Source organism: Castor canadensis, chromosome 3, assembly GCF_047511655.1.
Source record: "Castor canadensis chromosome 3, mCasCan1.hap1v2, whole genome shotgun sequence".
NCBI classification, from domain to species: domain Eukaryota; kingdom Metazoa; phylum Chordata; class Mammalia; order Rodentia; family Castoridae; genus Castor; species Castor canadensis.
In genome coordinates, this window is record NC_133388.1 from 68,756,455 (window position 1) to 68,783,162 (window position 26,708).

The following is a 26,708-nucleotide window of genomic DNA, read 5'->3' on the forward strand; positions in this document are numbered from 1 at the left end:
GCTGCGGGTCCCGGCCTGGCCACAGCAACGCGGCTGGAGCCCCCAGCCCCGTTGGAGGCAGCCCACAGCTCCCCCTTGCCAGGCGCCCAAGGACCCTCAAGGCGTGGGGCTCACACTTGAAGCCTGGGAACGCGCAGACAGGAAACCCACTTCCTCCTAAGCAGTTTCTTGCTCGCCGGATGAGAGGCGCCCAATTGAAGCAGAATGATCCTCATCTACTAATATCCAGCGTGGCCACAAAGCGACTGGCCATTTACGCCGCCACTTTAAACAAAGATATTTGGTTATTCCCGGGGAAGCAAGTGCACTTTTGCATGGCTGAGCTCCGGGAGGAGGCGAGCCTTTGCCCAGCCTCCCGCCTGCTGGGCTGCCAGCGCCTGGGTATTCGCCCCCTCCCGGCCAGCCGGTCCCCGCTAGGTTCATGATCAGTTCCGCCAGGCCAGGACGGGCGGGCACCCTGCCGGCGCCCTCCCTGAAGCACCAGAGGGGAAAAAAGCGGGGCTCTGGGCTCGGGTGCTGGGGCTGTGACCTCCTTGAAAAGTCAGCCGAAGCCCCAGAACCCCGCATGTCCAGGCAATGGGCAAGTGTCAGGGACACCAGGTTTGTTCGACATGGGATAACTCCAGTGATAGACTCTCACGTTAGCTCTGCACACAGCACCCCCCCCCCATTCTCCCAGCTCAGAAGGCCAGTGGTGTGCTTGCCTCCGCTGGAGAAGGGGGTGGGGAAAGGGAGCTTAGGGGTGTGGGGGGTGTGCTGCGGGGGGGACCTGGCCCGCTGAGAAGCCAGGAGCTGGGGGGCGGTGCGCGGGGATCCGCGACAGCCTCCCCGCGGCAGTCCTTCCCTTAGTCAGCTACCCCTCCGCCCGCTAGGATTCTCTCGGGTAAGGGGGCGGGGAGCAGAGGTGTCCCTCTGACGGCGGCAGAAGAGGCAGACAGACTGACAGACACGTAGACCAACAGTGCGGCCCCAGGGTTCGTCCCCAGACTCGTTGGCTCATTTGGTGGCGATTGGGGCTCGGCGCAGCGAAGCCCGATGTGGTCCGGAGGCAGTGGGAAGGCGCGGGGCTGGGAGGCCGCGGCGGGAGGGAGGAGCAGCCCCAGCAGGCTCAGGTGAACCCCCCCACACCCCATCCCTTGGCCCCCTCTTCCTAAGGACCTGTCTCTGCCCAGGGAACCCCGACCAAATTGGAAAGTGGTTCCACTTTGTAACTCCTCAAGTTGGTTGCAAAGCAGCATTCACCTTCCTTCCTCCTCACCATCCCTCCCGGGCTACTCTCCACCCCACCTCTTGCCCTCCCTGCTCTCGATTCCCCCCTCCTTCCCCTCCCCGCCTCCTCCCCGCGCGTAGCCGGCACCCCACAAAAATGGGGGTGGGGGTGTCCAGGGGAGGGGGAAAGTAATGCTTTGGGTCTCCTCTCCTCTCTCTCTCTCTCTCTCTCTCTCTCTCTCTCTCTCTCTCTCTTTCTCTCTCTCTCTCTCCCTCCCTCCCTCTCCCTTTCCCTCTCCCTCTTTGAGACCTAAAAATCCTGACAAGTGAAACTTAAAGGTGTTTACCTTGTCATCAGCATGTAAGCTAATTATCTCGGGCAAGATGTAGGCTTCTATTGTCTTGTTGCTTTAGCGCTTATGCCCCGCCTCTGGTGGCTGCCTAAAACCTGGCGCCGGGCTAAAACAAACGCGAGGCAGCCCCCGAGCCTCCACTCAAGCCAATTAAGGCGGACTCGGTCCACTCCGTTACGTGTACATCCAACAAGAACGGCGTTAAGGTAACACCAGAATATTTGGCAAAGGAAGAAAAAAAAAAAGTAGCGAGGCTTCGCCTTCCCCCTCTCCCTTTTTTTTCCTCCTCTTCCTTCCTCCTCCAGCCGCCGCCGAATCATGTCGATGAGTCCAAAGCACACGACTCCGTTCTCAGTGTCTGACATCTTGAGTCCCCTGGAGGAAAGCTACAAGAAAGTGGGCATGGAGGGCGGCGGCCTCGGGGCTCCGCTGGCGGCGTACAGGCAGGGCCAGGCGGCACCGCCGGCCGCGGCCATGCAGCAGCACGCCGTGGGGCACCACGGCGCCGTCACCGCCGCCTACCACATGACGGCGGCGGGGGTGCCCCAGCTCTCACACTCCGCTGTGGGGGGCTACTGCAACGGCAACCTGGGCAACATGAGCGAGCTGCCGCCCTACCAGGACACCATGCGAAACAGCGCTTCGGGCCCCGGATGGTACGGCGCCAACCCAGACCCGCGCTTCCCGGCCAGTAAGTGAGGCCGCCCCACTGCGGGGCCGCGGGCTGAGCACAGGACGCGCGGCAAGTGCAGCGGGAAAGGCGCGGCGCCCGCCGGCTGCACCGTGGGCATTGGGGTGGGCACCAGGGCAGCGGCGTCGGGGACTTCGGTGCCCGAGCTGGAGATTCTTCCCTTGCTGGGCTGGGTTTCCAAGAATACGCACTTGGTAGCGCCGGGGTCCTGCGGACAGGTGCTGATACTCAGCATCTCCAGGCGCGGCCAACTGGCAGCTCTGCTCCGAGGGCCAAGGGAGGTGACCCCCGAGCTGAGGGAGCAAGGGCGATCAGGGCGTGGAGAGGCCAGGCCCGGCCGGGAGGAAGGCCGCCCTGCCGGGACGCATTCAAGCGCTTGGCCTGGCCAGGCCCGCTCTCTAGCGGAGTCTGGGCAGGTGGGAGGGTGCGCAGCTCCAGAGGGAGCTCTAAATGGCCAGACCAGGTGCCCGCATTGTGGCCGACAGAAAAGAAGCAAGAGGCGTAGCTTCTGGGGGCTGGAGCTTTCAGAAGTGAACACCCTCTTCTCCTAACCTTCCAAAGTTAGGGTCTATCGTCGGACCCCAGTTCCCGGCCTGAGTTCAGTTTGTCTCCCGTGGCCAGCTAACCCTGCACCTCCAACCCGGCTTGGGCACCAAAGGAGCAGGAGCGGCCTTTGCCCTACTACACTTTTTGGGTCTAAAGGGGTACTTCAACTCAGGGAGGGTAGGCAAGGTTGAAGCGGGTTTGTTCTCCCCGACATTCTTGGACCGCACAGCCTGGGGCAGGCGCTAGTGATCCCCAACAACTGGGCCTCTGGGGCAGAGCACTAGGCGGCCTAGATGAGGAGGGTCCCGTCGGGGATGGGCCGGGGCGGGCCAGGGGCGCGGAAGGCAGGGTTGGCCTGGCCCGGCTCTGGCCGACGCTGTGCGTTTGTCGCTTACAGTCTCCCGCTTCATGGGCCCGGCGAGCGGCATGAACATGAGCGGCATGGGCGGCCTGGGCTCGCTGGGGGACGTGAGCAAGAACATGGCCCCGCTGCCCAGCGCGCCGCGCAGGAAGCGCCGGGTGCTCTTCTCCCAGGCGCAGGTGTATGAGCTGGAGCGACGCTTCAAGCAACAGAAGTACCTGTCCGCGCCGGAGCGCGAGCACCTGGCCAGCATGATCCACCTGACACCCACGCAGGTCAAGATTTGGTTCCAGAACCACCGCTACAAAATGAAACGCCAGGCCAAGGACAAGGCGGCACAGCAGCAACTGCAGCAGGACAGCGGCGGCGGCGGCGGCGGGGGGGGCGGGGGCGCCGGATGCCCGCAACAGCAACAGGCTCAGCAACAGTCGCCACGCCGCGTGGCGGTGCCGGTCCTGGTGAAAGACGGCAAACCTTGCCAGGCGGGCGCCCCCGCGCCGGGCGCAGCTAGCCTACAAGGCCACGCGCAGCAGCAGGCGCAGCAGCAGGCGCAGGCCGCCCAGGCGGCAGCAGCGGCTATCTCGGTGGGTAGCAGTGGCGCGGGCTTGGGCGCACACCCTGGCCACCAGCCTGGCAGCGCAGGCCAGTCCCCGGACCTGGCGCACCACGCCGCCAGCCCCGCAGCTCTGCAGGGCCAGGTCTCCAGCCTCTCCCACCTGAACTCCTCGGGATCGGACTATGGCACCATGTCCTGCTCCACCTTGCTATATGGTCGGACCTGGTGAGAGAACGCGGTGCCGGCCCTAGCCCAGCGCACTGCCTCACCGCTTCCCCTTTACCCGCCATACAGACCACCATCCACCCGCTGCTCCACGCGCTTCGATTTTTCTTAAGAACCTGTCCTCATTTAGACCAAGGAAAAATACACAAAGGCCAAACTGCTGGACGTCTATCCTTTTTTTTTTTTCTTATCTAAAATTTGTGGATTTTTTTAAAAAAAAGAAAAAGAAAATAAAAACATCCAAGCAAATTCAATTCCTCACGGAATCTTTAAACCGAGGTCATAAAAGAACAGATTTGGGGGTGTCTTTTCGGTGATTCAAATGGGTTTTTACTCTGGGTCGGGCTATGGTTTGGGAGAGGGCTTATGCTGTCATGGTTCTGGACTCTAAACATCTCAAACTTCACTCTGGGTGCACTCTGCCAGCAAAGTGAACTCGCTTGTAAATACCATGATTTTTTTAAGAAGGGAGGACAGGAGCCAAGGAGAGTAAAGATTCTTCTTCGACATAACCCACTTGTCACTGACAAAAAGAAAATGCCCCCTCCCTGGAGCCCTCTGGCCCTATAGGTTCTGCCCAGGACATCCCCTCAGAAAATTGTTTTATGTTTGATGTGAACTTGTAGCTGTAAAACGCTGTCAAAAGTTGGACTAAATGCCTAGTTTTTAGTAATCTGTACATTTTGTTGTAAAAAGAAACCCAGTTCCCGTCCCCTGCCCCTTACATTTTTTATGGGCATTGACAAATCTGTGTATATTATTTGGCAGTTTGGTATTTGCAGCGTCTGTCTTTTTCTGTTGTAACTTATGTAGATATTTGGCTTAAATATAGTTCCTAAGAAGCTTCTAATAAATTATACAAATTAAAGAGATCCTTTTTCTGATTAAAAACCTTTCTTTTCTTTTTTTGTTAGTTTTTGATTTAGCTTTATGTGGCTTTTTTTTTTTTTTGGTTGGGAGGAATCATCTTTGCCTTGATGGGGTCCACAGGAGGAGAGAGTTTTGCTCTGCTTTGAGCTTGAGAGAATCAAACCTTGAGCAGTCCTGGGACTCCAACATACAAAAGAGAAAAGCCAAACTACTACCAGGAGGGAGAGGGAGAGAGAAAGAAAAAAAAAAAAACCCAAAGGACTTGTTTCTTAGTGCCAGGCTTCTGTTTTTAGAAACCTCAAAAAAGCTGGTCTTATACAGCTGAGCCATGGTTTTAAAACAGTGGGCCAGGACGTCCATTTGAAATAACCCTGAATAAGCTTTCATTTTTAGTCAACTGATTGTTTCTGCAGATTTGAAGGTGAAACTTATATTTCTAATTTGTAGGCAAGCTCCTTGACAGTTTGATGGGCTCCTAATTTTGAAAGTGAAGTTCATGTTTTATTGCTGCTCTAAAATAGCAATCCCTGCTCCAAGATCAGCAGCATCCCCTTCTCTAACATCTTCCACCACACTTCTTGGTTTCTTGTGCCCACTCTGTCTTCAATTTAGGGCTGGGTGGCCAGCCTGAGGGCAACCCAGGCTGGACTTTGGGAGTAGGGTTTTACTCTTTGTTCCTGCCATTTCCATTTGTGGGCTCCTAGATGTTTGCAACAAGAAATTTTCTCTTGTTCCAGCTTCCCAGCCAAACAACAAAAGTACTTTAAACTCCTTGTACCTGATCTCTGATTTCTTCATCTCTGCTCTCAGATATATGTGTTGGGGTTAGCATTAAATTCAGGTAGGTGATGGTGGTGGTGGTGGTGAAAGAAGTGATTGCAAAAAGAAAGAAAAATTATAATCCCTTGGATAGACTGTTGCCTTTCCTGCCATACTTGGTAAACCTTCAAAGGAAAGGCAGCCCAGTGGGCTTTAGAAAGGTGCCCCTCCCAGCACTTTCTTCTAGGCCTAGAAATGTTTGTTAATGGCGATTGATTCATATTTGACATGTGCTTATTCTCACCTAGATTTTAAACTTTCTTTTTCCTCTCTTGCCCATCTTGCTCACTCTTTCCTTTTTACCATTTCATTCTGTTCCCAACTGTCTCTTCAGACACTCCCCACACTCTGCCCCTGCACATCCACCCCCAGGAGCATGAAAGGGAAGTAGACTGACAAAAGCCCCTGTCTGAAACCCAGCAATTTTTTTTTTAATTAACTTTCAGGGGACTCCTACCCTGTGGTGCCTGAGAACTGGGGGCTAGGATGGGCTTTCTCCCTCAGAAACCCCAGTGTGGCTGTGATACAGTTCTAAACATCCAGAAGAGATTTACTTGGATATTCCAAAAAGGGGGTTGATTGGGTCTAGTGAATGCGCTGGTTGGGTGGGGGAATCTTAGTAAGCATTGCATTTTGGAAAACAAAGCAGGAAAGTTTGAATGTTTGCGTTGGAACCAGCAGCAGTGAGTGGTTAAGGGACAAGGAGTGTAGATGACCAAGGCACCCAGCGCAGGCCAGAGCTAGGCAGGGGAGGTGGGTACTGCAGCTTCTGTTTGGCTTCAGTGAGATGGAAACTTAGTTCAACCAACCCACCGCCAGGCATCAGCCTGAAAGGGTAGGGCGGGCCGGCCGCTGCCCTCGCCTGCATTCTAGCCGAGAGTGGCCACTGGGAGTCACAATAAGGCTGCAGCACTCTCGGCCTTATCACCCTTACACTAGATGGAGTTCTATCAAATACATTCTTCACCCTGCCTGCTTAGTTTGAAGTCTGTTTACTTGGCCCGGGAAGAGGTGTATTCAGTCGGGTTTGCGGATGGGACCGCGACAAACAGAGACGCGGCAGCTTCTTGCAATCAATCACTCGGGTTCCACCCGTTCCCGCACTCGGCTAGGGGAATTAATTGTTGTCTGCAGGAAGCAGCCCTAGAACGCAGACTAGAGAAACAGGTGTGTCGCTGGGCTCAGACCAGGAAGGTTCCGCATGGTGGGGACATCCTGCACCCATATATAGCCTGCCAGCCTCTGGGAAGCAGACCATAGTCCTCTCCTGGAGTTCCTTATCTTAGGTCTCCAATACCTCGGGCCCAGGTCAGTTTTGGCCTCCCGGAAGGAGAAACCAGTATTTTGGGGATGCCCTGGGCGTCTGGGTGCTGGGGGAGCGAAAACTTCTCTACCTGAGGGGGGAGAACCATTTCTCCAGAGGTCCCGGAGAAACTTTGCTTTCTCCCCCCCCCACCCCGCCCAGGTACCCACCCTACCCTAGGCCCAATGGCTCAGGAAGTGGGGGAAGATTTTGCACACAGCATCCCCAGCTTTCCTTCTCTCCCCTACCCCACCCCCACCTCGCCATGTAAACACGAGGACTTTCTCGAGAGCCCTGGAGAGCCGCTCTAGTGGCTTCGGGGCCTGAAACCCCAGGCTTGGCTTGTTTGATGTTTAGCATCCCAAAGCGGCTCCCCACCCCCGCCACAGCCTGGGAACCAGGCGGTGGGGCCCGGAGACGAGGAAAGAAGCCCTCTCGGCTGGCGGGCGGTGGATCAGGTCGAGCTTAGGAGAAGCAAGAAAAGCAGGACAGAGATGCCCTGATCAGGGGAGGAAAGGATCCCGGGTTGCTGCGGCCACCAACAGGGACAGAAGCTGGGATCCTACAGGCCTGGGGGCGGGTGAAGGAATTTGGCTCAGCAGCCGGGACAGCGGCTCCGGATAGGGGCTGGCCGAGTGGGAAGTGAGACCCACGAGAAAAATCCAAGCCCACTGGGGCCCATTAGGCGAGAACTGCCCCTGGGGGCAGGCGAGGCCCCCGCGCTCCAGTCGCAGGGCCTTGCAGGAGACAGCCCTCTTCCCAGTGCCTAGCTTGGCCTTTCATAGGAAAAGGCTTGCTGGGGAGCCCTCCAAGAGATGTGAAATCTTCCTGGGCCTGGGCTAGGGCGTTCCAGTGACAATATTTGGATCTGGCATCTGTAGTCTTTGATTTTGAGCCCTCAGGAAGAATTCTCAGATTTTAGAGGCCGCAGTCCAGTCCAGCGCGCGCGTTCCCGGCGTCTGGGCGTCGGTGCGGGGCTATCTCAAGGCGCAAGTGCACAAAAGGTAGCCCGAGTCTCTTCTCAGGCGATCCAAGATAAGAGGAAATGAGAGCGAGGTTTTCTGACTTCCAACTCATTAGGGACCAGGTAAGGTCAATGCTTTCTCTATTATGTCTTTATCTTAAAAGCGGGTCAATTTAAGATAAGGGAAAAAAAATCCAGGATCTGTGTGAACCGTGCTGATAAAGACTGACCCCTTTTCTGAGCTAAAGCAAGCCAGGCAGACATTCATTTTCTATAAACAAGAGAGTTGTGAGAAGCTGCCTTGAATTCTGATCGGATGTTTCCAAGTCTCTCTAGGCATAGCTCCCTTCTCCCCGCCCCCACCCCCAATTATGTTAGTGAAGCAGAGTGAGCAGGCGGTTTTATTTGTGGAGCACTAGGAAACCCATTGGGAAATGTGAATCTGAGATGATACGAATCTTAGGTGTTTTGCTGGCTTGTTTGTTTCAAACTCGGCTTTCTTTTAAAATGGAAGGAAGTGACCTATGGGTATGGGGTTGGGTGAGGCTGCCCTTAGGAAATACTGGACACTGCCTTGCTCTAGCCCTCTCTGCTCTCCTGGCTAGTGTGTGCTTCCTTGTGCAGTTGTGTTCTTTAGGCCACACTCTATAGAACCCAACTTGGGAGCCTGCCTTAACTTGGAGCACAGGAAGTTTTCTTGTGTCTCTTCAGTGGGTGGCTCCCAGAAGGAGCGATCCATCTCTAGATAACCTCTCCAGCAAGCTTGTGGCTTGAGTGGAACTGGTGTGGTTGGGAGTGAAGTGCATGCTTTATTGAAGGGGTGGGCCACAGACTGCATGAACCTCTCTCCCACCCTAAGTGTTGTGTTTCTGAACTTTCTTTCATGAGTCTTCAAGGAATGAAGGAAGATCAGGCTTAGTAACTTGCCAGCATCTTTTACCCCATCTGAAACCATAGTTGAAGTGGTTGGCTGCATTTCTTTCTGATGGTGACCTAATGCCCAAGTTGGACAGTATCTAGGTACAGTCCTGGGTGTCTGTCCCCTGGGTGTCTTATCCCCTGGGTCTGTAGATAATATTTCCTGTTTCATCTCTGCAGCCTAAACATTTATTACCTTTGTTATTATGAGTTGTACCAAAGTTCTGGAAAGGGTGAAAGAAATTTTAGTACATTTTCCTGTTTTGATTTTTTTGTTATTTGCAGGACACTGCCATATACATTGATCACTGTAGTGCTCTGCCTGAAAGATAAAAAAAAATCCAAACCCATAAACATAAATGTTGCAGGCATTAGGACTTGGTAAACTTTTTCTTCCAACATAATATTCACATCTGACTCTGCCCACTCTGTCTGGGGGTATAAATGGTTGAATGCAGATGTCTGTGTATTCATATATAAAAGTATATACATACACATGTATATCTATCCTATACATATTTGTGTTGAAATACTCTAAAATAAAAACTCAAATATAGAATTGGATGTTACAGAACCTCTCAGGTGCAAAGAAGTTGAATGGATTCATTACCTCAATTAAGATGTCACATTAATCTGGAGTTTCCTTTAAAAATCAAATAAACCAAAAGTTATTTAGTTTTGCCCACTTTAAATTGAAATATTTATTTATTGCCATGTGAAATTTGGAGAGCTAATTGTGTTTGGGGAAATATTAAAATTTGTTCTTAAAGAAATTGAACAACTTGGTGGATGAGATGTGTCTATGGATGGCACTTTTTGTAACAACCTATAACAAAAATTTTGTCCCTTGCTGAACTTACATTATCCATTAATAGACACTGTTAGCATGAATGCTACTGCTCAGCTGACAAAAACAAAACATGAAAAGGAAATGTGGCTGCTCCTCATTTATAGCCAACGTCCTCTCTATCTCGGCCTTCACACAGTACTGGAAATAAGAGGGCAGGTCTAAGTGTTGTTCCACCACAAGAAAACAGATAAACTCCCCTCCACCTCCAATTTGCACTTTTGAGGAAATCTTGTCTTTGGTTGTTAGATTGCAGTTATCAGTAAGAACAGGCGTTGGTGAAGTATTAAATATTGCATTTGGGAGTGGGGGTTTAAGTGTCTGTTGATAATTTCATTTCTATGCTGTCAGAGATGTCAAACCATGTGTCTTTGGCTACCTTTCCCTTGTTGCTGTGCCTTGGAACCGTTGTAGGAAAATTACCCTGAACAGGACGGCTTCTACCTTGCCTTGCACATCTCCCTCCCAAAGCTGCAGCTCTAAGGTGCCCGAAGCTCTAGGAAACCGGGTTTATTTGGCCCGCGTGCTACTGACTTACCTGATCTCCCGGGCACAAACGCCGCTTAGGGTGCGCGCGCAGATGTAAACCTGGGAATTACCGTAATAACACGAAAAGGACGGAGGGCTGGTTCCTCTGAGCTGGCTGTTAGCTCTGCCCTGACTCGGGAGACCCGACTAAATTTAACGAATTGAACTGACTGTGCCTACGTGTAGAGCAAACTGCGAAAGTTAAAGTCCTGGCAGAGCTTCCTGAGAATCAGGTCTCTAAACAGAATTGCAGCGACAAGCTTTTTCAGAGGAAACTCTGAAGCCGAAGGGGATTAAACCTCTCTCCAGGCCTGGGCACTCCACGGTGCCTTGAGGTCTGCAGGACTGGTTGGGGCATAAGTGGGAAGGGAGGGCTTGTTAGTGATAGCTTCTTCCAGCCCTTCTGACTTCAGACAAAAATGCAAGGTCTGACTCTGAGCCATGCAAAAGCACATATCCCTGTCGCTAACCAGGGCAGAAGTTGTAGGAAGATCATTACCACCATGAGCCGGCAGTATTAACTGGAATGTTAATTACTGCTTCCTGGTAGCACTACTCCCAGACACTGGATGCAGCAAACCTTGGAAGTGCTACATTGTATCATTTCTACATCTCACCAACAGGTAAAGCTCAAACATCTCTCCACACATTCGCATAGTCCATTGGTTTCATACTGAAATCAAAAGGGAGAATCTTTTGGAAATATTTAACAAAACAAAAAACCAACAACTTCACCCATCCATAGTTTACAATCTGGCACTGGATGGAGGTAAAGAGAAAACCTCAGATCTATGGTAGAATGCAAGCACCTTTACATTAAAAAAAAATCTTGACATGGTTAAATGCTTAGATTCTGTTGTGTGTCTCTGAAAGTTTGGGGTTTGTGGTACGTGGTCTGCCCTTGGAAAAAACGTAGAGAGGCTAGGGGACTGGAAAAGAGAAGTGGGGAAAGGAGCATCTGCAGCTGGTATCAGTGTATGGGATTCTGTTGATGGTTGTGGTGATGAACAGGTGCTGGTTATACCTGGGCCAGTGTTGGGGTGGAGGGACTGGAGATGTGGCTCAAGTCATAGGGCACCTGCTTTGCATGTGAAGCCCTGAGTTCAAACTCCAACACCCCCCCAAAAGTGTTGGGGTGGAGTGGGTGAGTGTGGGATGTATTTATGTGTGGTGTTTAAGAGGTAATGCTGGTGGAGATGGCTGGGAAGTAGTGTGTGTACCATGTCTGAGCTTTAGGCCAGCAACACAATGCTAATGTAATTACCTGGCTGAAACACGCTCAAATGGCAAAAAGTTGCAAAATAGATCGACCTTCCTGAGAAGAGAGGGAGCTGGTTACAGAGGTCTGCAGCCATCATCCTTTTTTCAATACATTTTAAACAAGAGGATCTAGCGAGTGATTCTGATTCAATACACATAATCAGTTTGCAAGTCTTATTTCCATTTGAAAACAGGGCCATTTGCAATCATAAGAGCCGGACACGCTGAAAGATACGGAGCGCATTCCGAGCAGATGATGGGTGACAGAATCTGTAGGCAAGCACTAAATATTTTCTTCTAGTTCAGACCTTATGTGTCTTTAGTCCCGATTTATTTTAAATGGAATATTCCAGTTGAATATATAACTTAATTGCTTAAAACTTGGGACTCCATTGTTGGGGAGAGAAAAACGGCCAGAAAGGTGACAGAGATACCACATTGATTGTGCTTCTACTCCTCTCGGCTCTTCATGTAGGAAGAATACACTGGATAAAGACTTGAAAGAATTCGATTTTGTTTTTTAAGAGGAGTGGCCGCCAGGTGTTGCCTAGAGCTAAAGTTTGCGGGATCGCCCCTTACCTGATGTGGGGGACTGGCAGGGAGGCTGCGGGGCAGAGGCACAGAGCCTGGAAGCCAGTCCAGGGAACAACGTTGCGGGAATCGCAGCTACATTGCTAAAGACGTGGGGGCCCTTCGTGGCCTGGTGGTTCCTGGTTAGGGGTCTCAACGAAAAGTGTAGATACTTGAAATCTCGAGCCGTTTAGGAGTCCTTCGTCGTGGAAACTTTTGGTTTCCAGGACCAAGGAAAGCAGCTGTCCACAGCCTCCCCCTTCCTGCCTGCACTCTCCCCCTAACGCCAGCCTGAGCCTTCACCCCGCCCACCTGCAGCGGCTCCCAGACGCCCAGCCCACAGCCACACTTGGTCCCCCACTCAGTCTCCCTTCGACCCCACCCCGCCGGTCCTCCACCTGGAACAGTCTCGGCTGCGCGCCGCCTGCCGACAACACACACACACACACACACACACACACACACACACACACACACACACACACAAGACCTACGTCCCGTGTGCGGTGGAATAGAACATCCCTTGAATTTTGACCCCAGAATAAACAGACATCATAATGAAGCAAAGTTTAATCTGTAGGGATTTTTTTCCTTTTTGCAAAAAGACTTAAAGTACAAGCTTTAAAGAAAACCAAAACCAAATTCAGCAAGCTATTACTGTCTCCCTGATGAGTTTTCTTAAGAAAAAAAGCAGTTCAGTCTCTGCCCAAATACCAATGTCTAAGGAACTTTCTAGTGGGCTGAAACTCAGTCTAATAACAGTGTGTGCTTAAATGTTGATTTCATTTCTATTATTAACCTCAAGTTGGTGCCTCTTAGGCAGGCCTTATGGTCTTAGATGCTCTTGCAAAGTGTTTTTGCTTCTGGCAAGATCTCAGGAGGACCAATAGATGGAGTATATGTGTGTTTGGGAGCCTGTGGGTGTATTCTGCAGAGCTACCAGCCTTGCTTGCTTCGTTTTCTGCAAAACTATTCTAGCTCCCTCCTCCCCAGCATTCTCTTTAGCGAGCACCAAATAATAGAGAGCATAGGATCTAAAGACATCCTTCCTCCATCTCCGTCACCCACTAAACCCTCTATTTTTTTTCCTCCAGAACTTATTCCATGGATAAGCTAGTATCTAGAAGCATTCTCCACCCTGATAGGAGGGATGGAGGTGCAGATTAGGCTTTCCACATTAGGAAGTCCCCAGGCTCCCTAGTTTTGCAAACTGCTAGGACAAAGCTCCTGCAACTGGCAGGAAGTTAGGGTGACTTTGGGACCAGTGAGACTCAATCTGCTCTGTCACAAGACACTGCTATAGACAAGTTTGGCTGGGTGGAGAGAGTGGTGCACAGGAATGTGGCACCCTAGAGCAGCAGAGAGCCAAAGCAGACTCCTGGGCCAGGAGGTTTGGCTGCCCAGTAGCTCCATGGAGATACTGTGACCACATGACTAGTTCTAGAAGTGGTGATTGATGTATGCTTATCCCTCTACATCCTCCTGGACCAAAGATACACAGTCTCAGGATTGCTCACCCAAGTCTTCAGAAGCAATTCCAGTCACAGAAAAGAATCTGCAACCCACCTTCTTCAGGAGGCTTCTTATCCTGCCCCCCAATGCAGACAGAGGAGATCCCCCCATTAGGAACTAAAGATCACCTGCAGTAGCATCTTAATTCTTATATTTATAGCCCGATGTAGCTTTATTATCTTCTTGTTTCCTTACTCCCTCGTTTTTCCATTTCTTCACATCAATGCCTGTTTTACTTGCTTTCCTGTCCAATTCCAGCCTCATAGTTGCAGTTTTAACTTTGTAAGCAATTCAGTATCATTTTCTTAATGGTTCTAAAAGGAAAGTAGATAAAGTGGATGGGATAAACTGTAAAGAATGAAAGCCAGTGAGGTCCATATGGGAAGCCAATTTGGGAAGTAAGAGACTAAAGAATGGTCAAGGTCAGCCTATCAGAGGACTGGAAAGAAAAATCGTAGAAGCAAAGAGAAGCTTCAGTCTGGAGAAATTCAATCAATGCCAGTATATAGGGAGGAAGGAATACAGTCCCCACATAAGGCCCACGCCTAGGCTGGCCAGGCACAGAACCCAATGAAGAGAAGCAGATGTGAGTGTACTAGTCTGCCTCTGAGCTGGAGACCACATCTAGAAAATACTGTTCTTTCTAGCAGGTCCCATTAAGAACGGGGACCGTCTTGCCAGAGCAAATTAAACGACTCTGAAGGTGCAAGGGCTGGAGTTCGCCTTCCAAACTCCAGCTTGATATTCCCGCCTGGATGGCTCTTGGCTCCTGGCTGTGCACGCGGAGAGGCACAAATTCGAGGGAAGCTGGAGCCAGAGGGCACAGTCACAAAGTGAGAAATAAAGTAGCTTCTGGAAACTTCTATAAAAGCGGACAACACAATTTTCTTTTGAAGCGACTTTGGTAAAAGGGGAGCCTCTCAGCTTTTCAGACTTTGGCCATTGGACTGCCCGGGTTTAACCTCGAAGGAGGCATCGCTGTGGAAGGAGCTTCAGCTCCTAGGAACGTGGTGGGCAGATTCAGCTGGGACTAAAAGCAGATCCCAGCCAGAAGCCCTCACCTTCCAGTCCTGAACAGTGGAGTCCCAAAATGAAACGCAGGTTGTGAGGCCGCGATCCTTACCAGCGACAGGGCTGGGCCGAGTGTCTTCGCCAGAGGCAACCTCCGTCCCCACCTCCCCCCCACCCCCCCACCCCCCCACCCCCACACACACAAATAAACCTCTCCGAGCCAGCTGGGCTCTGCGGGGCGCTCGCCTCGGAGTCCCGCGACTGCAGCGCGGGAGGAGGCCAGGTCCACCCAGCCACGGGAGATTTGCACTGCGTGGGGAAGAGAGGGCCCACCACACCCTAGCCAGTTTAGGGACTTCACTGCAGAGTCTGGGGCCTCGGGGCCCTTGTCGTTTTCACGGATGCACAAGCTGTGATATTGCAGCTGCATCACAACCTTTTAGTACTCAGCGTGACACTGACGCCTAAGGCCCTCGTTTGGTGGGTGCCCAGAGATGCACCTTTGAGTAGCCCCCGGGTTCGCGAGGCACCGGCTCCCCCTGCACCGGCCACAGGGCGGGCGGCCGAGGTCGCGGAAAGGGATGGCGACCCTAGCAGGCTGGGCAGGGCGGGAGGAACGCAGCCCAGCGTGCCCGCCCGCCGCTCCCCGCGCCCAGCCTCGGCGGTGTAGGCCACCAGCGCCCCGAGCCGAGTCCCCGCGGGCCACCACTCCGCCGTCGGGGCTTTCCTGGGAACAAGCCCGCGGTGTTGCGCCCCGTCCTCCTGGCCACCTCCTGACGCCCGGGTCCCCTCCCCAAGCGCGAGGCCGCGATGCATCCTTTTTCCAAGACCCGCGCTCTCGCCTTCCCTCCCCGGTTCAGATCCCCTGATAATTTCGAAGGCAAAGATTTCCATGTTTAGGGCGAATTTGTTTCATCTCTCCTAAATTCAGAAACGGAGTCTTCAAAAGTCTTAATGTGTGTGTTTAATTTTTTCTAGCGTTCAAATGAATGCGAAGCCACGGATCGAATCCCGTCACTCACTTGGGGTTAGCTTCTCCCGATATTTCACACGGAAAATAAAACTGGGTCCCTCTTATTTGTACTTGTCCTTAACCTTTGCTGCAACTGCTGTAGATACGGCTCTGTCCATTCTCTAATAGATTTTACCGGGGGCTGGTGACAGAGAACTGATTTCTTTTCTATTAGGGTTTAGCACATCTTTGTTGAAGGCCTGTAGAATGACCAGGGATTAGATTTGCATCTCTTAGACGCCCTGTGTGGTCTTTGTGCGAAGCTTGTAACTGTTAAAAATGACTTGTTAGGAAGCGTGTGGGCTCTCATCGCTCTCCTTTTGACAGAATGATTGTGAAATTCAGATTGGCCCTGTAGGATTTAGTCCGCAGATTCCACCTGAACCCTAAGCAATTAGACCCTAATCTCACTGCAATCATATTTGAGTTAGGATTTGTTGCACTTTGTTTACTTCAATTAAAAGCAGTGCAGTAAAATTTTTTTCAGCTTTTAAAGTGAAATCTCCAGGAATAAAACCTCAGAATTTCTACCTTGGATTGGATAGTGATAGAGATTTCTTTTCTTGCATGGTTTCCTTCTACCCTCTTGCCCGCCCCCTCCCCCATCTAAATTACTCTTTTTTTATTCCCCTGTTACTGGCTAATGCCCTGAGCATCTTCGCCTGGTTTGAATTCCGGTCACCAAGGACGAACTGCATGGAGAGGACTCTGAGCTGCGGGGGCGCCCCCCTGCCAAGTCCCCTACAGGGTGCCCAGGTTGGACTCCCACGCAGATCTTTCCCACCCGGCGCGCTGCAGGGCCCATGCCTGCGTGGGCTCGGGGAGATGGGCATTGGTCGGGCGCCTGTCCTCCTGCGGCGGGTAGGGCACCGGCCCCGCGACAGGGGAATCGCAGAGGCGGTGTGGTCAGTCGGACCTCCGCGTGCGCTGTGGATGGCTCCCGTGTGGCTTAGCTTAGGACCTGCGTCCCGGTTGCGCACGCAGAGGAAACACAGAGTGGTCTCATGGGTCTTCCTCGGTGCAGGTACCAGCCTGGCGGGCAACTGGCCTCGGGTTTTCTGGCACTGGCTGTCCGCCAGACCCGGAGCCCCCAGAAAGGCCTCTTTGCTCTCCTAGCCAGGCATCAGAGGCCCAAAGCACAGGCCTCAAAGTATTATCTTCTGTCAGGCTGAGGAGGGCAGGTCGCCCAAGTCTCTTGAATCTCGGCCATTTAACCCCCGTGCAGTTCCGAGGGTCACCTACGGTTACTGTCACCTTAGTGGTAGTTCTGGATCGGTGGCCAGTCGATAGCCTTCATTTGTTTATATGGTGCGACTCTATCACTCTGGTTTACTTAGAACATCTCTTCACGTGGGAGACATGACAATGACTGAGCTATTGTTGTTGCTATTTTGAGTCATGATTTGCTATTTGCTCCTAGTTGACTTGGGCTCCTTTCTAAAAATTAACTGCTTCACCTTTCTCAGTTAATAGTGAAGAGCCAGCTAACCTAGAATGTAAACAATAGGACTTTTTTTTCCCACAAAAAGGATTAAATGCCATTTATTTTTGAAGGGGAAGAGGGAGACACTTTTAAAACTACCCGATAAACTTTTTAAATAGTGCTTTCCTGGTCACTTGTTTCAGAGAGGATATTTAATTTTTTTCTTTGCACTTGATTCCATCAGAATGAGGAGAGAAAGCCAGCTTGCACAGTTACTCTGTGTTTGTAACTGAAAAATTGTAAGTGGGAAGAAAGTACTTTGCTGAATGTACAGCAATACTAACTAGTTTATGAAAGTAATGCTCTCTTCTGGTACTTTCTGGAGTCTTTTAAAAATAGGCCCATCTTTTTAAATAATTATTTTTACTCATTATTATTAACTTTATCAAGAATTTTTAAGGATCCAAAGGAATAAATTGAGAGTTTCTTTTTTGAGCTTGGATGAGGGAGGTAGAATGTAGTATGGGGGAAGGGAGGGAGGGGATAAGGCTGTGGTAATAATCTCTTTGAGATCTTTCCGGCAAAGTCTTGATCTACTTATTGAAGATCCCTACTTTAAACCAGTTCTGTGTGCAGTTTAGTGCAGTCTTTCATTTGTGAATAGGAACTGTATCAAAACCCTAGTGTGACTATGACAATTGGGTAATCACACACAAGGCATCTTTGCTAATGGAGAGATTCTGTAAATATGTTTCTAGTGAATACACAGATAACAGTCACAGTGAAAGGGTCAGGTGCCACAAATCATAGATTACTCTGCCAAGGGTTGCCCGCCATCTGAGGTTTGGAAGGACATTAACTGCCTTTACATTCTCAGAATACTCTCCTTGGTTTGTGATTTCACTTACTTGACCCTACTTCTGTTATTAAAAAGCTGGCAGACACAATCAGGGGCAAGCAGGTTGGCTACCTACCCTTCTGGCAGCTCTCCAGTATTCCCATTTAGCTGCCAGGAGACATGGAGAGGAGTGAATCACTCATGTTATCCTGCCGTAGCATCTAGAGGGTACCAGGAAAACTTTAGTGGCAGGGAGCAGGTCCACCAATCAGCCCTGTTTCTTCATCTTCCACTTCATGTATAAAATAGATCACTGAGGAATTCACTCCTGGGAAGGGAAAGGAGGAGAATGATAAGAAGTAACTGTCAAGTAATTTGCTTGGAAAGTAAGTTGTAAATGCCTTACTTGATAGCCCCAGTTTTGAAAACTACCACAAATACAACTAAGATTCTCATTAAGATGGGAAGGAAAAATCAGCAGTATCTCTTATCAGATAGTGCTAGGTTGGGGGTGGGGAATTGAGAGCTGGCAATAAAACCTGGAGAAGTAATACTTATTGGAGAAGTAATACTTACTGTCTGTGGAGCCATTTTCTGACTTTTAGTATTTGCTTCAATAAAGAAATTATTTTAATCCATAATCAACATTCTGAGAAATGTAGAATTAGGATTATATAAAAATAGCTTTTTACTACCTCAAATGGAAACATGTAGGCATTCAGCATCCAAGGGCATTATGAAAACAAAATATAGGCCTGGAGGTGTGACTCTAGTGGTAGAGCACTTGTTTTGCAAGTGCGAAGCCCTGAGTTCAAACCCCAGTCTTCCCCATCCCTCCCAGAAAAACCAGTCTCACATTTGTGTTCTCTTCTTGAGGTTGCAAAGTCTCAGAGTGTAGCATAAAATAATCCTAAGGGTGAAATAAGACTTCTTGGGTCACCTTTGTTGGGAGAATAGGCCCTTTCTCAAACTTTTTGTTTTTTTTTTTAGAAGTAGTTTTGGAATCTAAAGGTAAAGCCATAACTTTCACTAGTAAGCACCATAAAAACTCCATGGACTTCATCAATGAAGGTTTCTCTAGGGGACTTGCTTGTATGAGAGGCACTGTAGCACTTTCTGAATCAAAAAAAAAAAAAAAACAAGGTATAATTCATTGAAGTATGAGTGTTCAGAAAGGCTAGCAAAATGTATTTTTTGAAGAATATAACATTTTCTGATATTCCAAAGGGGTCTCTAGCTGTGAGACATAAAAAAAACTAATTTAATTTTTTCCAAAATTATATTATCACATTAGAATATTCTTAAAGAATGGAGATAGACATTAGTCATCTACATTACCAAAGGGGGAAAATATTTTAAATCCAGATGACAGACTTGTGCTTTATAATTTAAACAATACTGAATGATGAACAATCTTCCAAGTTCATTTAGGCAGAAATGAGACAGAAATGTCTATAAAAGTGAATAAAAAAGACTTTATTGTACAAATATGCCTAACCCCCCATTTTATTAACATATAATACAAATCATTACTTGCTCTTGCTACTAAGAGTCATTTTAATGTAATGGATTCATTTCAGACCCTTAATAAAACCAAAGCCCATGTCCTTTTATACATTTATGAAGAACTTTCAAATGGTCCCACCCAAGTTGAAGGCATTGATGTATTTTTTCCTTCCTTATTAAGTTATAAAGTTGAAATTTATGCTGATGAATATGTTCTATCTTGACTAATACTCCCCGCCAAGGAAGATTTTCTTTCAAGAGAACAGAAAGCAAAGAGAAAGAAGGAAATTCTAAGCCTGTATGATCTGATGGGTAGTCACTTTTCATATTCTTAAATTTAGAGCTATAAGCAACTATATACTTTTTCTCTTTTTCCCTATGTATATCTACTGTTAGTTATTACCTTGTACAGTGCTTGATACATAATATTTGCTTAATAAATATTTTCTGATTAGATTTGTAAAAACTTTCATTGTAATCTTTTCTGATATGCAAAATATGAAGATGGGGGTATTATTGGTGTTTTTCTTCTTTTTGTGTCAATTAAAAATTGCAAGATTCTAAGTGAGTTTGATTTAAAACTAAAACTGTGTGAGGTGATGTTTAAAACAACCATAAAATCCCAGGTGCAACACAAAATGGGTTTTAAAAATTAATAACTTGAAAAACTCAAGTTAATCCTTATGACATTTCAGACATAAACCTTCTGTAGCTCACCCACCATACAAGGCCTTTACCATTCTAAAGGGTGACCATCTTCTAAAGTGATAAGGGGACTCTAAAGTCACAAATCCTATCATTCTTTAGGGGGTAGAGATGGGAACTGACTAGTGTGGTCTCAGCAACCAGAAAAGAATTCAAAAGCTAGTGCTGATTGTTAATGTAAATTCCACATATGTTGCTCCATGGAAAATGGTCTGATGACCATGATGAATGGTCACACACAGGAGCAATGTATACTTTATGGTGCTCCTAACTTCTGTCCTTTGGTAAGCAAGCCTCATCTCTGAGTAGGGCTATAACACTGGTGTACAATGGAACCGATGACATGGAGTGGGGTGGAGGTATCATGAGGTTACAAGTGGCCTCTGGCTTGGGATACCATGGGCCTTCTGTTAGCCCAAACAGCTCTTGGAACATCTCTTCATTGATTTGGGGGCCTGGTTCAAGATTATTTATATGTTAAGGAAAGAATATAGTAGCAAATTCTTTTCAGTTTTGAATGTGAATCCTTTTATCAATGAATATGAAGGTATTAAGTGGAAAATACATGCTTAAGTACCAAGGACATCCCTGGCTTCACCTGAGCAGGCTCCTTAGAGGACATTTGTATCTGGACAGTGTTCGCTCATCAAGATGGAGAAGTCAGTGGCAATAGAACCCCAAAATAGCTAAATCTTAAGCCCAAATCCATTTGAAAATTCTTTTTTAAAGCACTCACATGGTATGAAGCTACTGGAACCATCCCCTGTTTATATCCAAATGTGCATTTTTGTCTTCATGGATTGGAAGCGATCTCTCAACTTGCATTCCTAATAAGAAATGGAGAAGTAAAAGGCACTGCTCTTTGCTGATGTCCAGAACAAATAGCAGTCCATTGTTTACCCAAGAATTCTCCTCTTCCTTCATATGTTGGTAAGAGTTGGTATTTCACCAACAACTTGGCGTCACGGTCAATTCCCTATCATGAGAGAGTGATTTTTTAAGATTGTACTTAGAGAAAATGGTTAGTAGAGACCAAAATTGGGTTGGTTCAAATATTCTGTTGTGCAACCAGTTTAGCCATTATGTAGAAAGGGGTATTACCTCAAAACCTAAAGATTTTGTGATTAAAAAAAATAACTGTTAGTCTATTTTTTGATTCACTTATTCAGTCAGCAAACATGCACTGAGTGCTTACCCCAGGCAAAGCACTAAGCACAGAGGGAAAGCTAGATCTCTGACCTCAGAGGCAATGCTTGCGAGAAGATAAGTGTGTAGACAGGCAATCACAGCTCAATTCAATGAGTGGAGTAGTGATGTCTGTGCAAGCGCAGTGGGATCCCAGGGGAAGAAGTATCTCTGTTTGGCAGGAGGAAAAAGGTGATGCTTGAGCTCACTGTTAAAGGAGGAGCAGTGTTTATCAGGCATTCTAGGTAGAGGAAACAGCATGCACAAAGGCCCAGAGGCAATGGGAAAGCTGTCTTGTTTAGGGAATCATACCTAGTTTGCATTACCAGAGCATAAAGTGTGAAGAGACTGTTAGAAATAAAACTGAAGGGGTAGTACAGCTAAATATTTTGAAGATCCTAGAGTGCCAGACTAAGAGGTGCAGATTTTATCTTATGCAGTAAATAGACAGCCATAAAATATTTTTTAAAACATAGTTAGAAAGGGCATGCTGTCAGCAGAGTGGAGGATGGACCAGAAGTGGGGGCAAACTAGTGACAGTGAGACTGTGTGGTGGTTGTTTTCACCTGGCTACATGGTGGAAGAGTGCTAAAGAGAAATCTCTTTCATTAAATAGATGTAAATTCTCAAAGCCTGGCAAGAATGAAGCAATAAAGATGTTTTCCAGAGAAGCATTTTTTTAAAAGGAAATGACTTCACATTGTGTAAAAAGGCTGATTAATTTGGTGTGACATGCAATACTTTATATATATATATATATATATATATATATATATATATATATATATATGTACACATTGTTTTACTTAATTGTGTGATTAACAAGCACCAGAAAAGGGACATTTCTTTACTGTATGGACAGACAGTAGAGTTGCAGAGAGAGTGCTACCAGGAGCCAAGAGACGTGCCTGTAGTTCAGTTTTGCACCTTAGTCTTTGAAGACCTTAGGAAAGTCACTTTACCCATTTGGGCCTCAGTTTCCCTCACCATAAAGTATAAGATATTTGAAATGCCACTTTATTTATATCCTTCTGTGTTTGGTAACTTTTTTGCACTTACTGATCTCTCCTAAGGTTTATTTCTTACTACATCTGAATGCTTTTTCAGAATTTTAAAAGGGACAGAAATATTTGGAAGATAACCCTTAAATGTGTTATTTAGGGTAAGAGTCTGTTTTGATTGTTCCATGCTTAATGCACTTAGCCTTCCTCTGGACATGGGTAAGGAAGTTGGTAGTGGTAAACTTTCTCCTTACCGAAATCACGTCTTATCCTCATATGAATAAAAAGAGTACCAGTTAATCACTTTAAGGTCTACTAGGCTAAATGAATAATTTAACTCTAATTTTTAGGTTATGGATTTTCCTGTCCAAAATGATTCTATCAGGTCAAATAATCACATGTTCTTAGAAAGCTAGCGTGTGGATACAATTGTGGCTTTCGTAAAAAAAAAATTGAGAAAGTATATTGCTTCTAATTAATAGCCCCTTTATTTTAAATTGTGTATTTTTGAAACTTCCTGTTATTTAATGCTGTTCCCTCCCCACTTAAAGGCCTGTTTACATTAGTAATATATCTACTGGAGTTCTGGGAGTTCATAGGGTTTGTAACCTACAAAACATCACAGCACTGTTACTGTGCTTCAGAGACATGCAGGGGTCCCAGGGCAAATCAAAATGTTTTTAAATGTATGACATGTATGAAGTTGATGAAAATTCATGACTTCTCTCTGTCAGGGCTGCTTTGACTTAAATCATCAGAGAAAGGTGAGTGCAAAAAATTTCATTTAATACTTTTAATTCTAGAATCTTTCCCATCCCTTGCTCCTTGTCTCATATTTTTAGCTCTATTCTGTTTAGCAGTCTGATTAAAGAAAATAAAAATTAGAAGCATGCTCAAAATTGCCTTTCAGAATTTCCAGCTCACCCTGTAGCTTGGATGTATAACTTTTAAAAAGGAATTGAAATATAACATGTGAAGTATGACACATGCAGAACACATGTGAAAGATAACATGAATGCTGTTAATTTAACTGATCATACTTAATGGTTTAGAAATATTATCAAGCTTATCTTTTAAAATTGAAAAGAAAATTTTGCAGGAAAATTTTAAGAAATAAAGAAAGCCAAAATGTGGATATTGAGATCAGCTGTTTTTAAGTAAAAATCCATTCAAAGCAAAATAAAAGGCATTGTGTATGTGTGACGGCTAGAACTGAGAACACAAGAGCATCACAGTTAATTAGAACCAATCAACAGGAAACTTTGCAACATTTCTTATAGCATGCACCATCTGATCTTCATAATACAAATTTCCCACAGTCTTCTTGCGAAATGGACTGGGAATAAATATTTGACTCATTAAAATATATAATGCATTTTAGTTGCTCTTTCTTTTAATGAATTTTTAGTCACTGTTATGAAAATAAGATCTTGAAAAATCCACATTTGTGTTTTAGGATAATCTGAATGACATTTTACTTTATATATATTTGAACATGAGAAAAATCTTATTTTTAAAGATAAAATTTAGATCATGAATTTGACATATACTTTATGTAGGATTATTGTACTTGGAAAAGATAACTGGGCTTTTCCTGGGCTAATTAATAGGTTACAAATGATCAAATATTACATCCTAGCCATTTTCATACGAATAGAATACTAAACTAAGTTACCTACATTAACATTTACATCATACATGCCTTAAAAGAATATGCAATGCTTGACACTATTTTGTTTTTACAATTCATTTAATGTCTGGTTCTACCCAGAAAAGTTTACTTTTAGTTGTATTTATTATACTCAGGAATTATTCTACTAGGGTAAAATATTGCTTTTGTCATATTTTCATGAAGTTCACAGTCTGTTCATTATAAACAATATTTTTTCCCTCCATGCACCCTCCTTTTCTTTTCTTCTTCTCTTTTTAAAATTTGTTTTGGTAGATTCTAATTACCTTATCCTTTCACACTGAAGTTAGAGCTCTCTCTGGGCCACTGAAGTGCTTCAGAACATTTACCAGATAGTTTGTTAAAAATATGTTTCCCTTGTAGTAAAAATATACACATCTCGACAATAGGTTATTGTCAAGTTTTGCTCTCTCTTATAAGCTAATTTGTGAATGACTAGCAGGTACCCTTTTGGGAGGCAAAACTGGTCATGGAACTAGTGGTGTTAATAAGGAGATTTGTCATCCAAAGTAGTTGGTGATCTGGCCTCTATTTATAAAGTACAGCTCACCAACGGGAGTGGTTTGGTCTCCAGACTGCAGTCATCTCTTGGTGAAAGGTAATGCACTTTAGAAGAAAACAAATGTAGTCAGGTTTTGACTATTTTGTTTTTTTTTGTTTGTTTGTTTATTTTTCATGTTCTGGTCTATAATTTTTCTCCTCCCACATCACTCAAAATTTTTTTTCTCTCTTTTCCCCTCAAAAAAAGCTTATTAGTAAATATTTTCTTTCTTCAACACTCATGTTTGTATGAAAAAAATAGTTTCAAGGAACCATCTTCTCTCTAGCACTAAACTTTTTTCTTTGTCCTCTGCACAGATTTGATCCAGTTCCTTGCAAGGACGGTGTTGCTTCACTAGTTTCTCTTTAGGAAACTTACCTTTTGCCGCTTTACAGAGACAAACATCTTTGATGACTAATTATTTAGAACAGTAATTTTACAAATACAAACAAAGGCTATGTCAGGATATGATTTTTTCCTTACTACAGGGCACACAGGGACATGGTAATGTTTGTGTTTAAATTTTTAAAAACGGATGTATTTGCCTGTCAGGACTGGAGCATTAGTTATAAATACTAACTGCTCCTATGAAAAGCAGTTTCAATAAATAGCAGCCTAAACTTGGCTCTGTTGCATACAGTTTGATTTATAGGACTTGGGATAATGATGGTCTAACATGCATGTTTCAATAACTCTGCTTATCTCTAAGATCAGTATTTCTTAAACCAAACAATTTAAGTAGAACAGTCATTCGATAAAAAATAATTGGTTCAGGCGAAATAGGACTCACATTCTTCTCCAGATAATGATTCAGCGGGCTTCTCTAACTTCAGTTGTACTTCATTAGAAGCAATTCTCATTCATTTTAAAGCCTTAAGAAAAAAATTCTTTTTTAATAATTATTTTTAATAATTATTCTTATAGGAGTAAACAAATATGGGGGAAGTGGAAGAAAACCTCTGTCAGATTTACTTGTTATTTAATTCCTCAAAATTTTCCTTAAGGGACAGGAATGTCTTATGTTTAGTTTCAGGACAAAGGCACTTAAAATGAAGAGCTTAAAGAAAACCTATAAAGAAGTTTGCTTAACAGAAGTTAGGCTAACTAAGATCTTGGCTGTAAAAATTATCTAAATTACAACATTAGGACAAAACCTAAATTTCCAAACTTTAGAACTAATGTAAGGCTAGTCTTTAATCAATAGCATCTTTCAAAAATAACAAAAGGAATTACAAGCAATGTCTAGGATTCACCTTGAGTAACACATTCAGGGGTACATAATTTTACTGTTTTTCTTTGGTTTCTTTGAGCTTAGAAATTAATGAAAACTGTAATTTTAAGATGTTTTCAGATAGTGGTCTTATATAGGTTGGTATGTTATTAAAACAAGTGCTTAAGCCAAACAACATTAATTCACTTTGCAATTATATTTTATTATTATTACTGCTGTTACGTGGTTTGATAAATGACTAAGTTATACAGGTTGGGTATTAAAACAATTCAGATTCTTACTATATCACACATTGTTCTTTTACTAGCTTAGCAGTTAGTAAGAACTCCCTTGCATGTGATTCACTAATATTCAGTTTTATATTTTGAGACCTGTATGCATTTAAATTTTATACATTAATAAATCCTTTTAGCTGCATATTGTGTCTAAAACAATCTACTGTAAGCTGGTTGAGTTCATTAATGAGAGTTTTTACATTTAATGCTGCTTTTTAATAGTTAGAACTGTTGCTAAATTCAGTATACTTCTTGTTAATTTGTTGACATGCAACCATTTTGTTAAAATGTTTTATTTGGTAATGAAACCAATTTCATCAATGCTGGTAAATCTTCATACTCTCAACTACTCAGTATCCTAGACAAGTTTTAATTTCTTTAAAAATGTAACATTATTTTTTTTTAAAGAGTAAGCAATACACTTAGAATTCAAATTCACTCTAATCAGAGTTTAAAATCTTCAACATAATTAAATGAACTATTTACTTGGCTTCAGTTTATCCATTTTCTACTTAAAGTGACTTGATAGTATTTACTAGTGAAAATGAACCAAAACTAAAATTCAACTGAGAGAATAGCCAAGAAGGAAAAAGGAAGAGTTTCAGGAAATGATATTTTCCCATCCAGGGATAGGCATGCATACATTAGAGGCACAAAAGGCAGCGGGAGAGAAACAAAAGCTGTAAGCTAAGGGTCCTGCAAGTCTGAATTAACTAAATGGAAAAAAATTGAAATCATTCTGCTTAAACTTGCTCACT

General features: G+C 45.6%; 1 protein-coding gene across 12 annotated transcripts in view; it reads left to right on the top strand.

The window, feature by feature from the left end:
• The first annotated feature begins 291 nt into the window (after window positions 1–291).
• Window positions 292–26,708, top strand: part of Nkx2-1 (NK2 homeobox 1) — a 46,738-nt gene continuing 20,321 nt past the window's right edge. For 7 of the 12 annotated variants that reach the window (XR_012446183.1, XR_012446186.1, XR_012446184.1 and 4 more), the window contains exon 1: window positions 7,278–8,020. Coding sequence is in view for 3 of the 12 variants with exons in the window: in XM_020154173.2 (XP_020009762.1) it covers window positions 1,629–1,768; window positions 1,868–2,253; window positions 3,197–3,945 (1,275 nt within the window). In the remaining 9 variants the exon portion in view is untranslated. The other 5 variants (XM_020154173.2, XM_020154174.2, XM_074068140.1 and 2 more) reach the window with 5 other exon arrangements.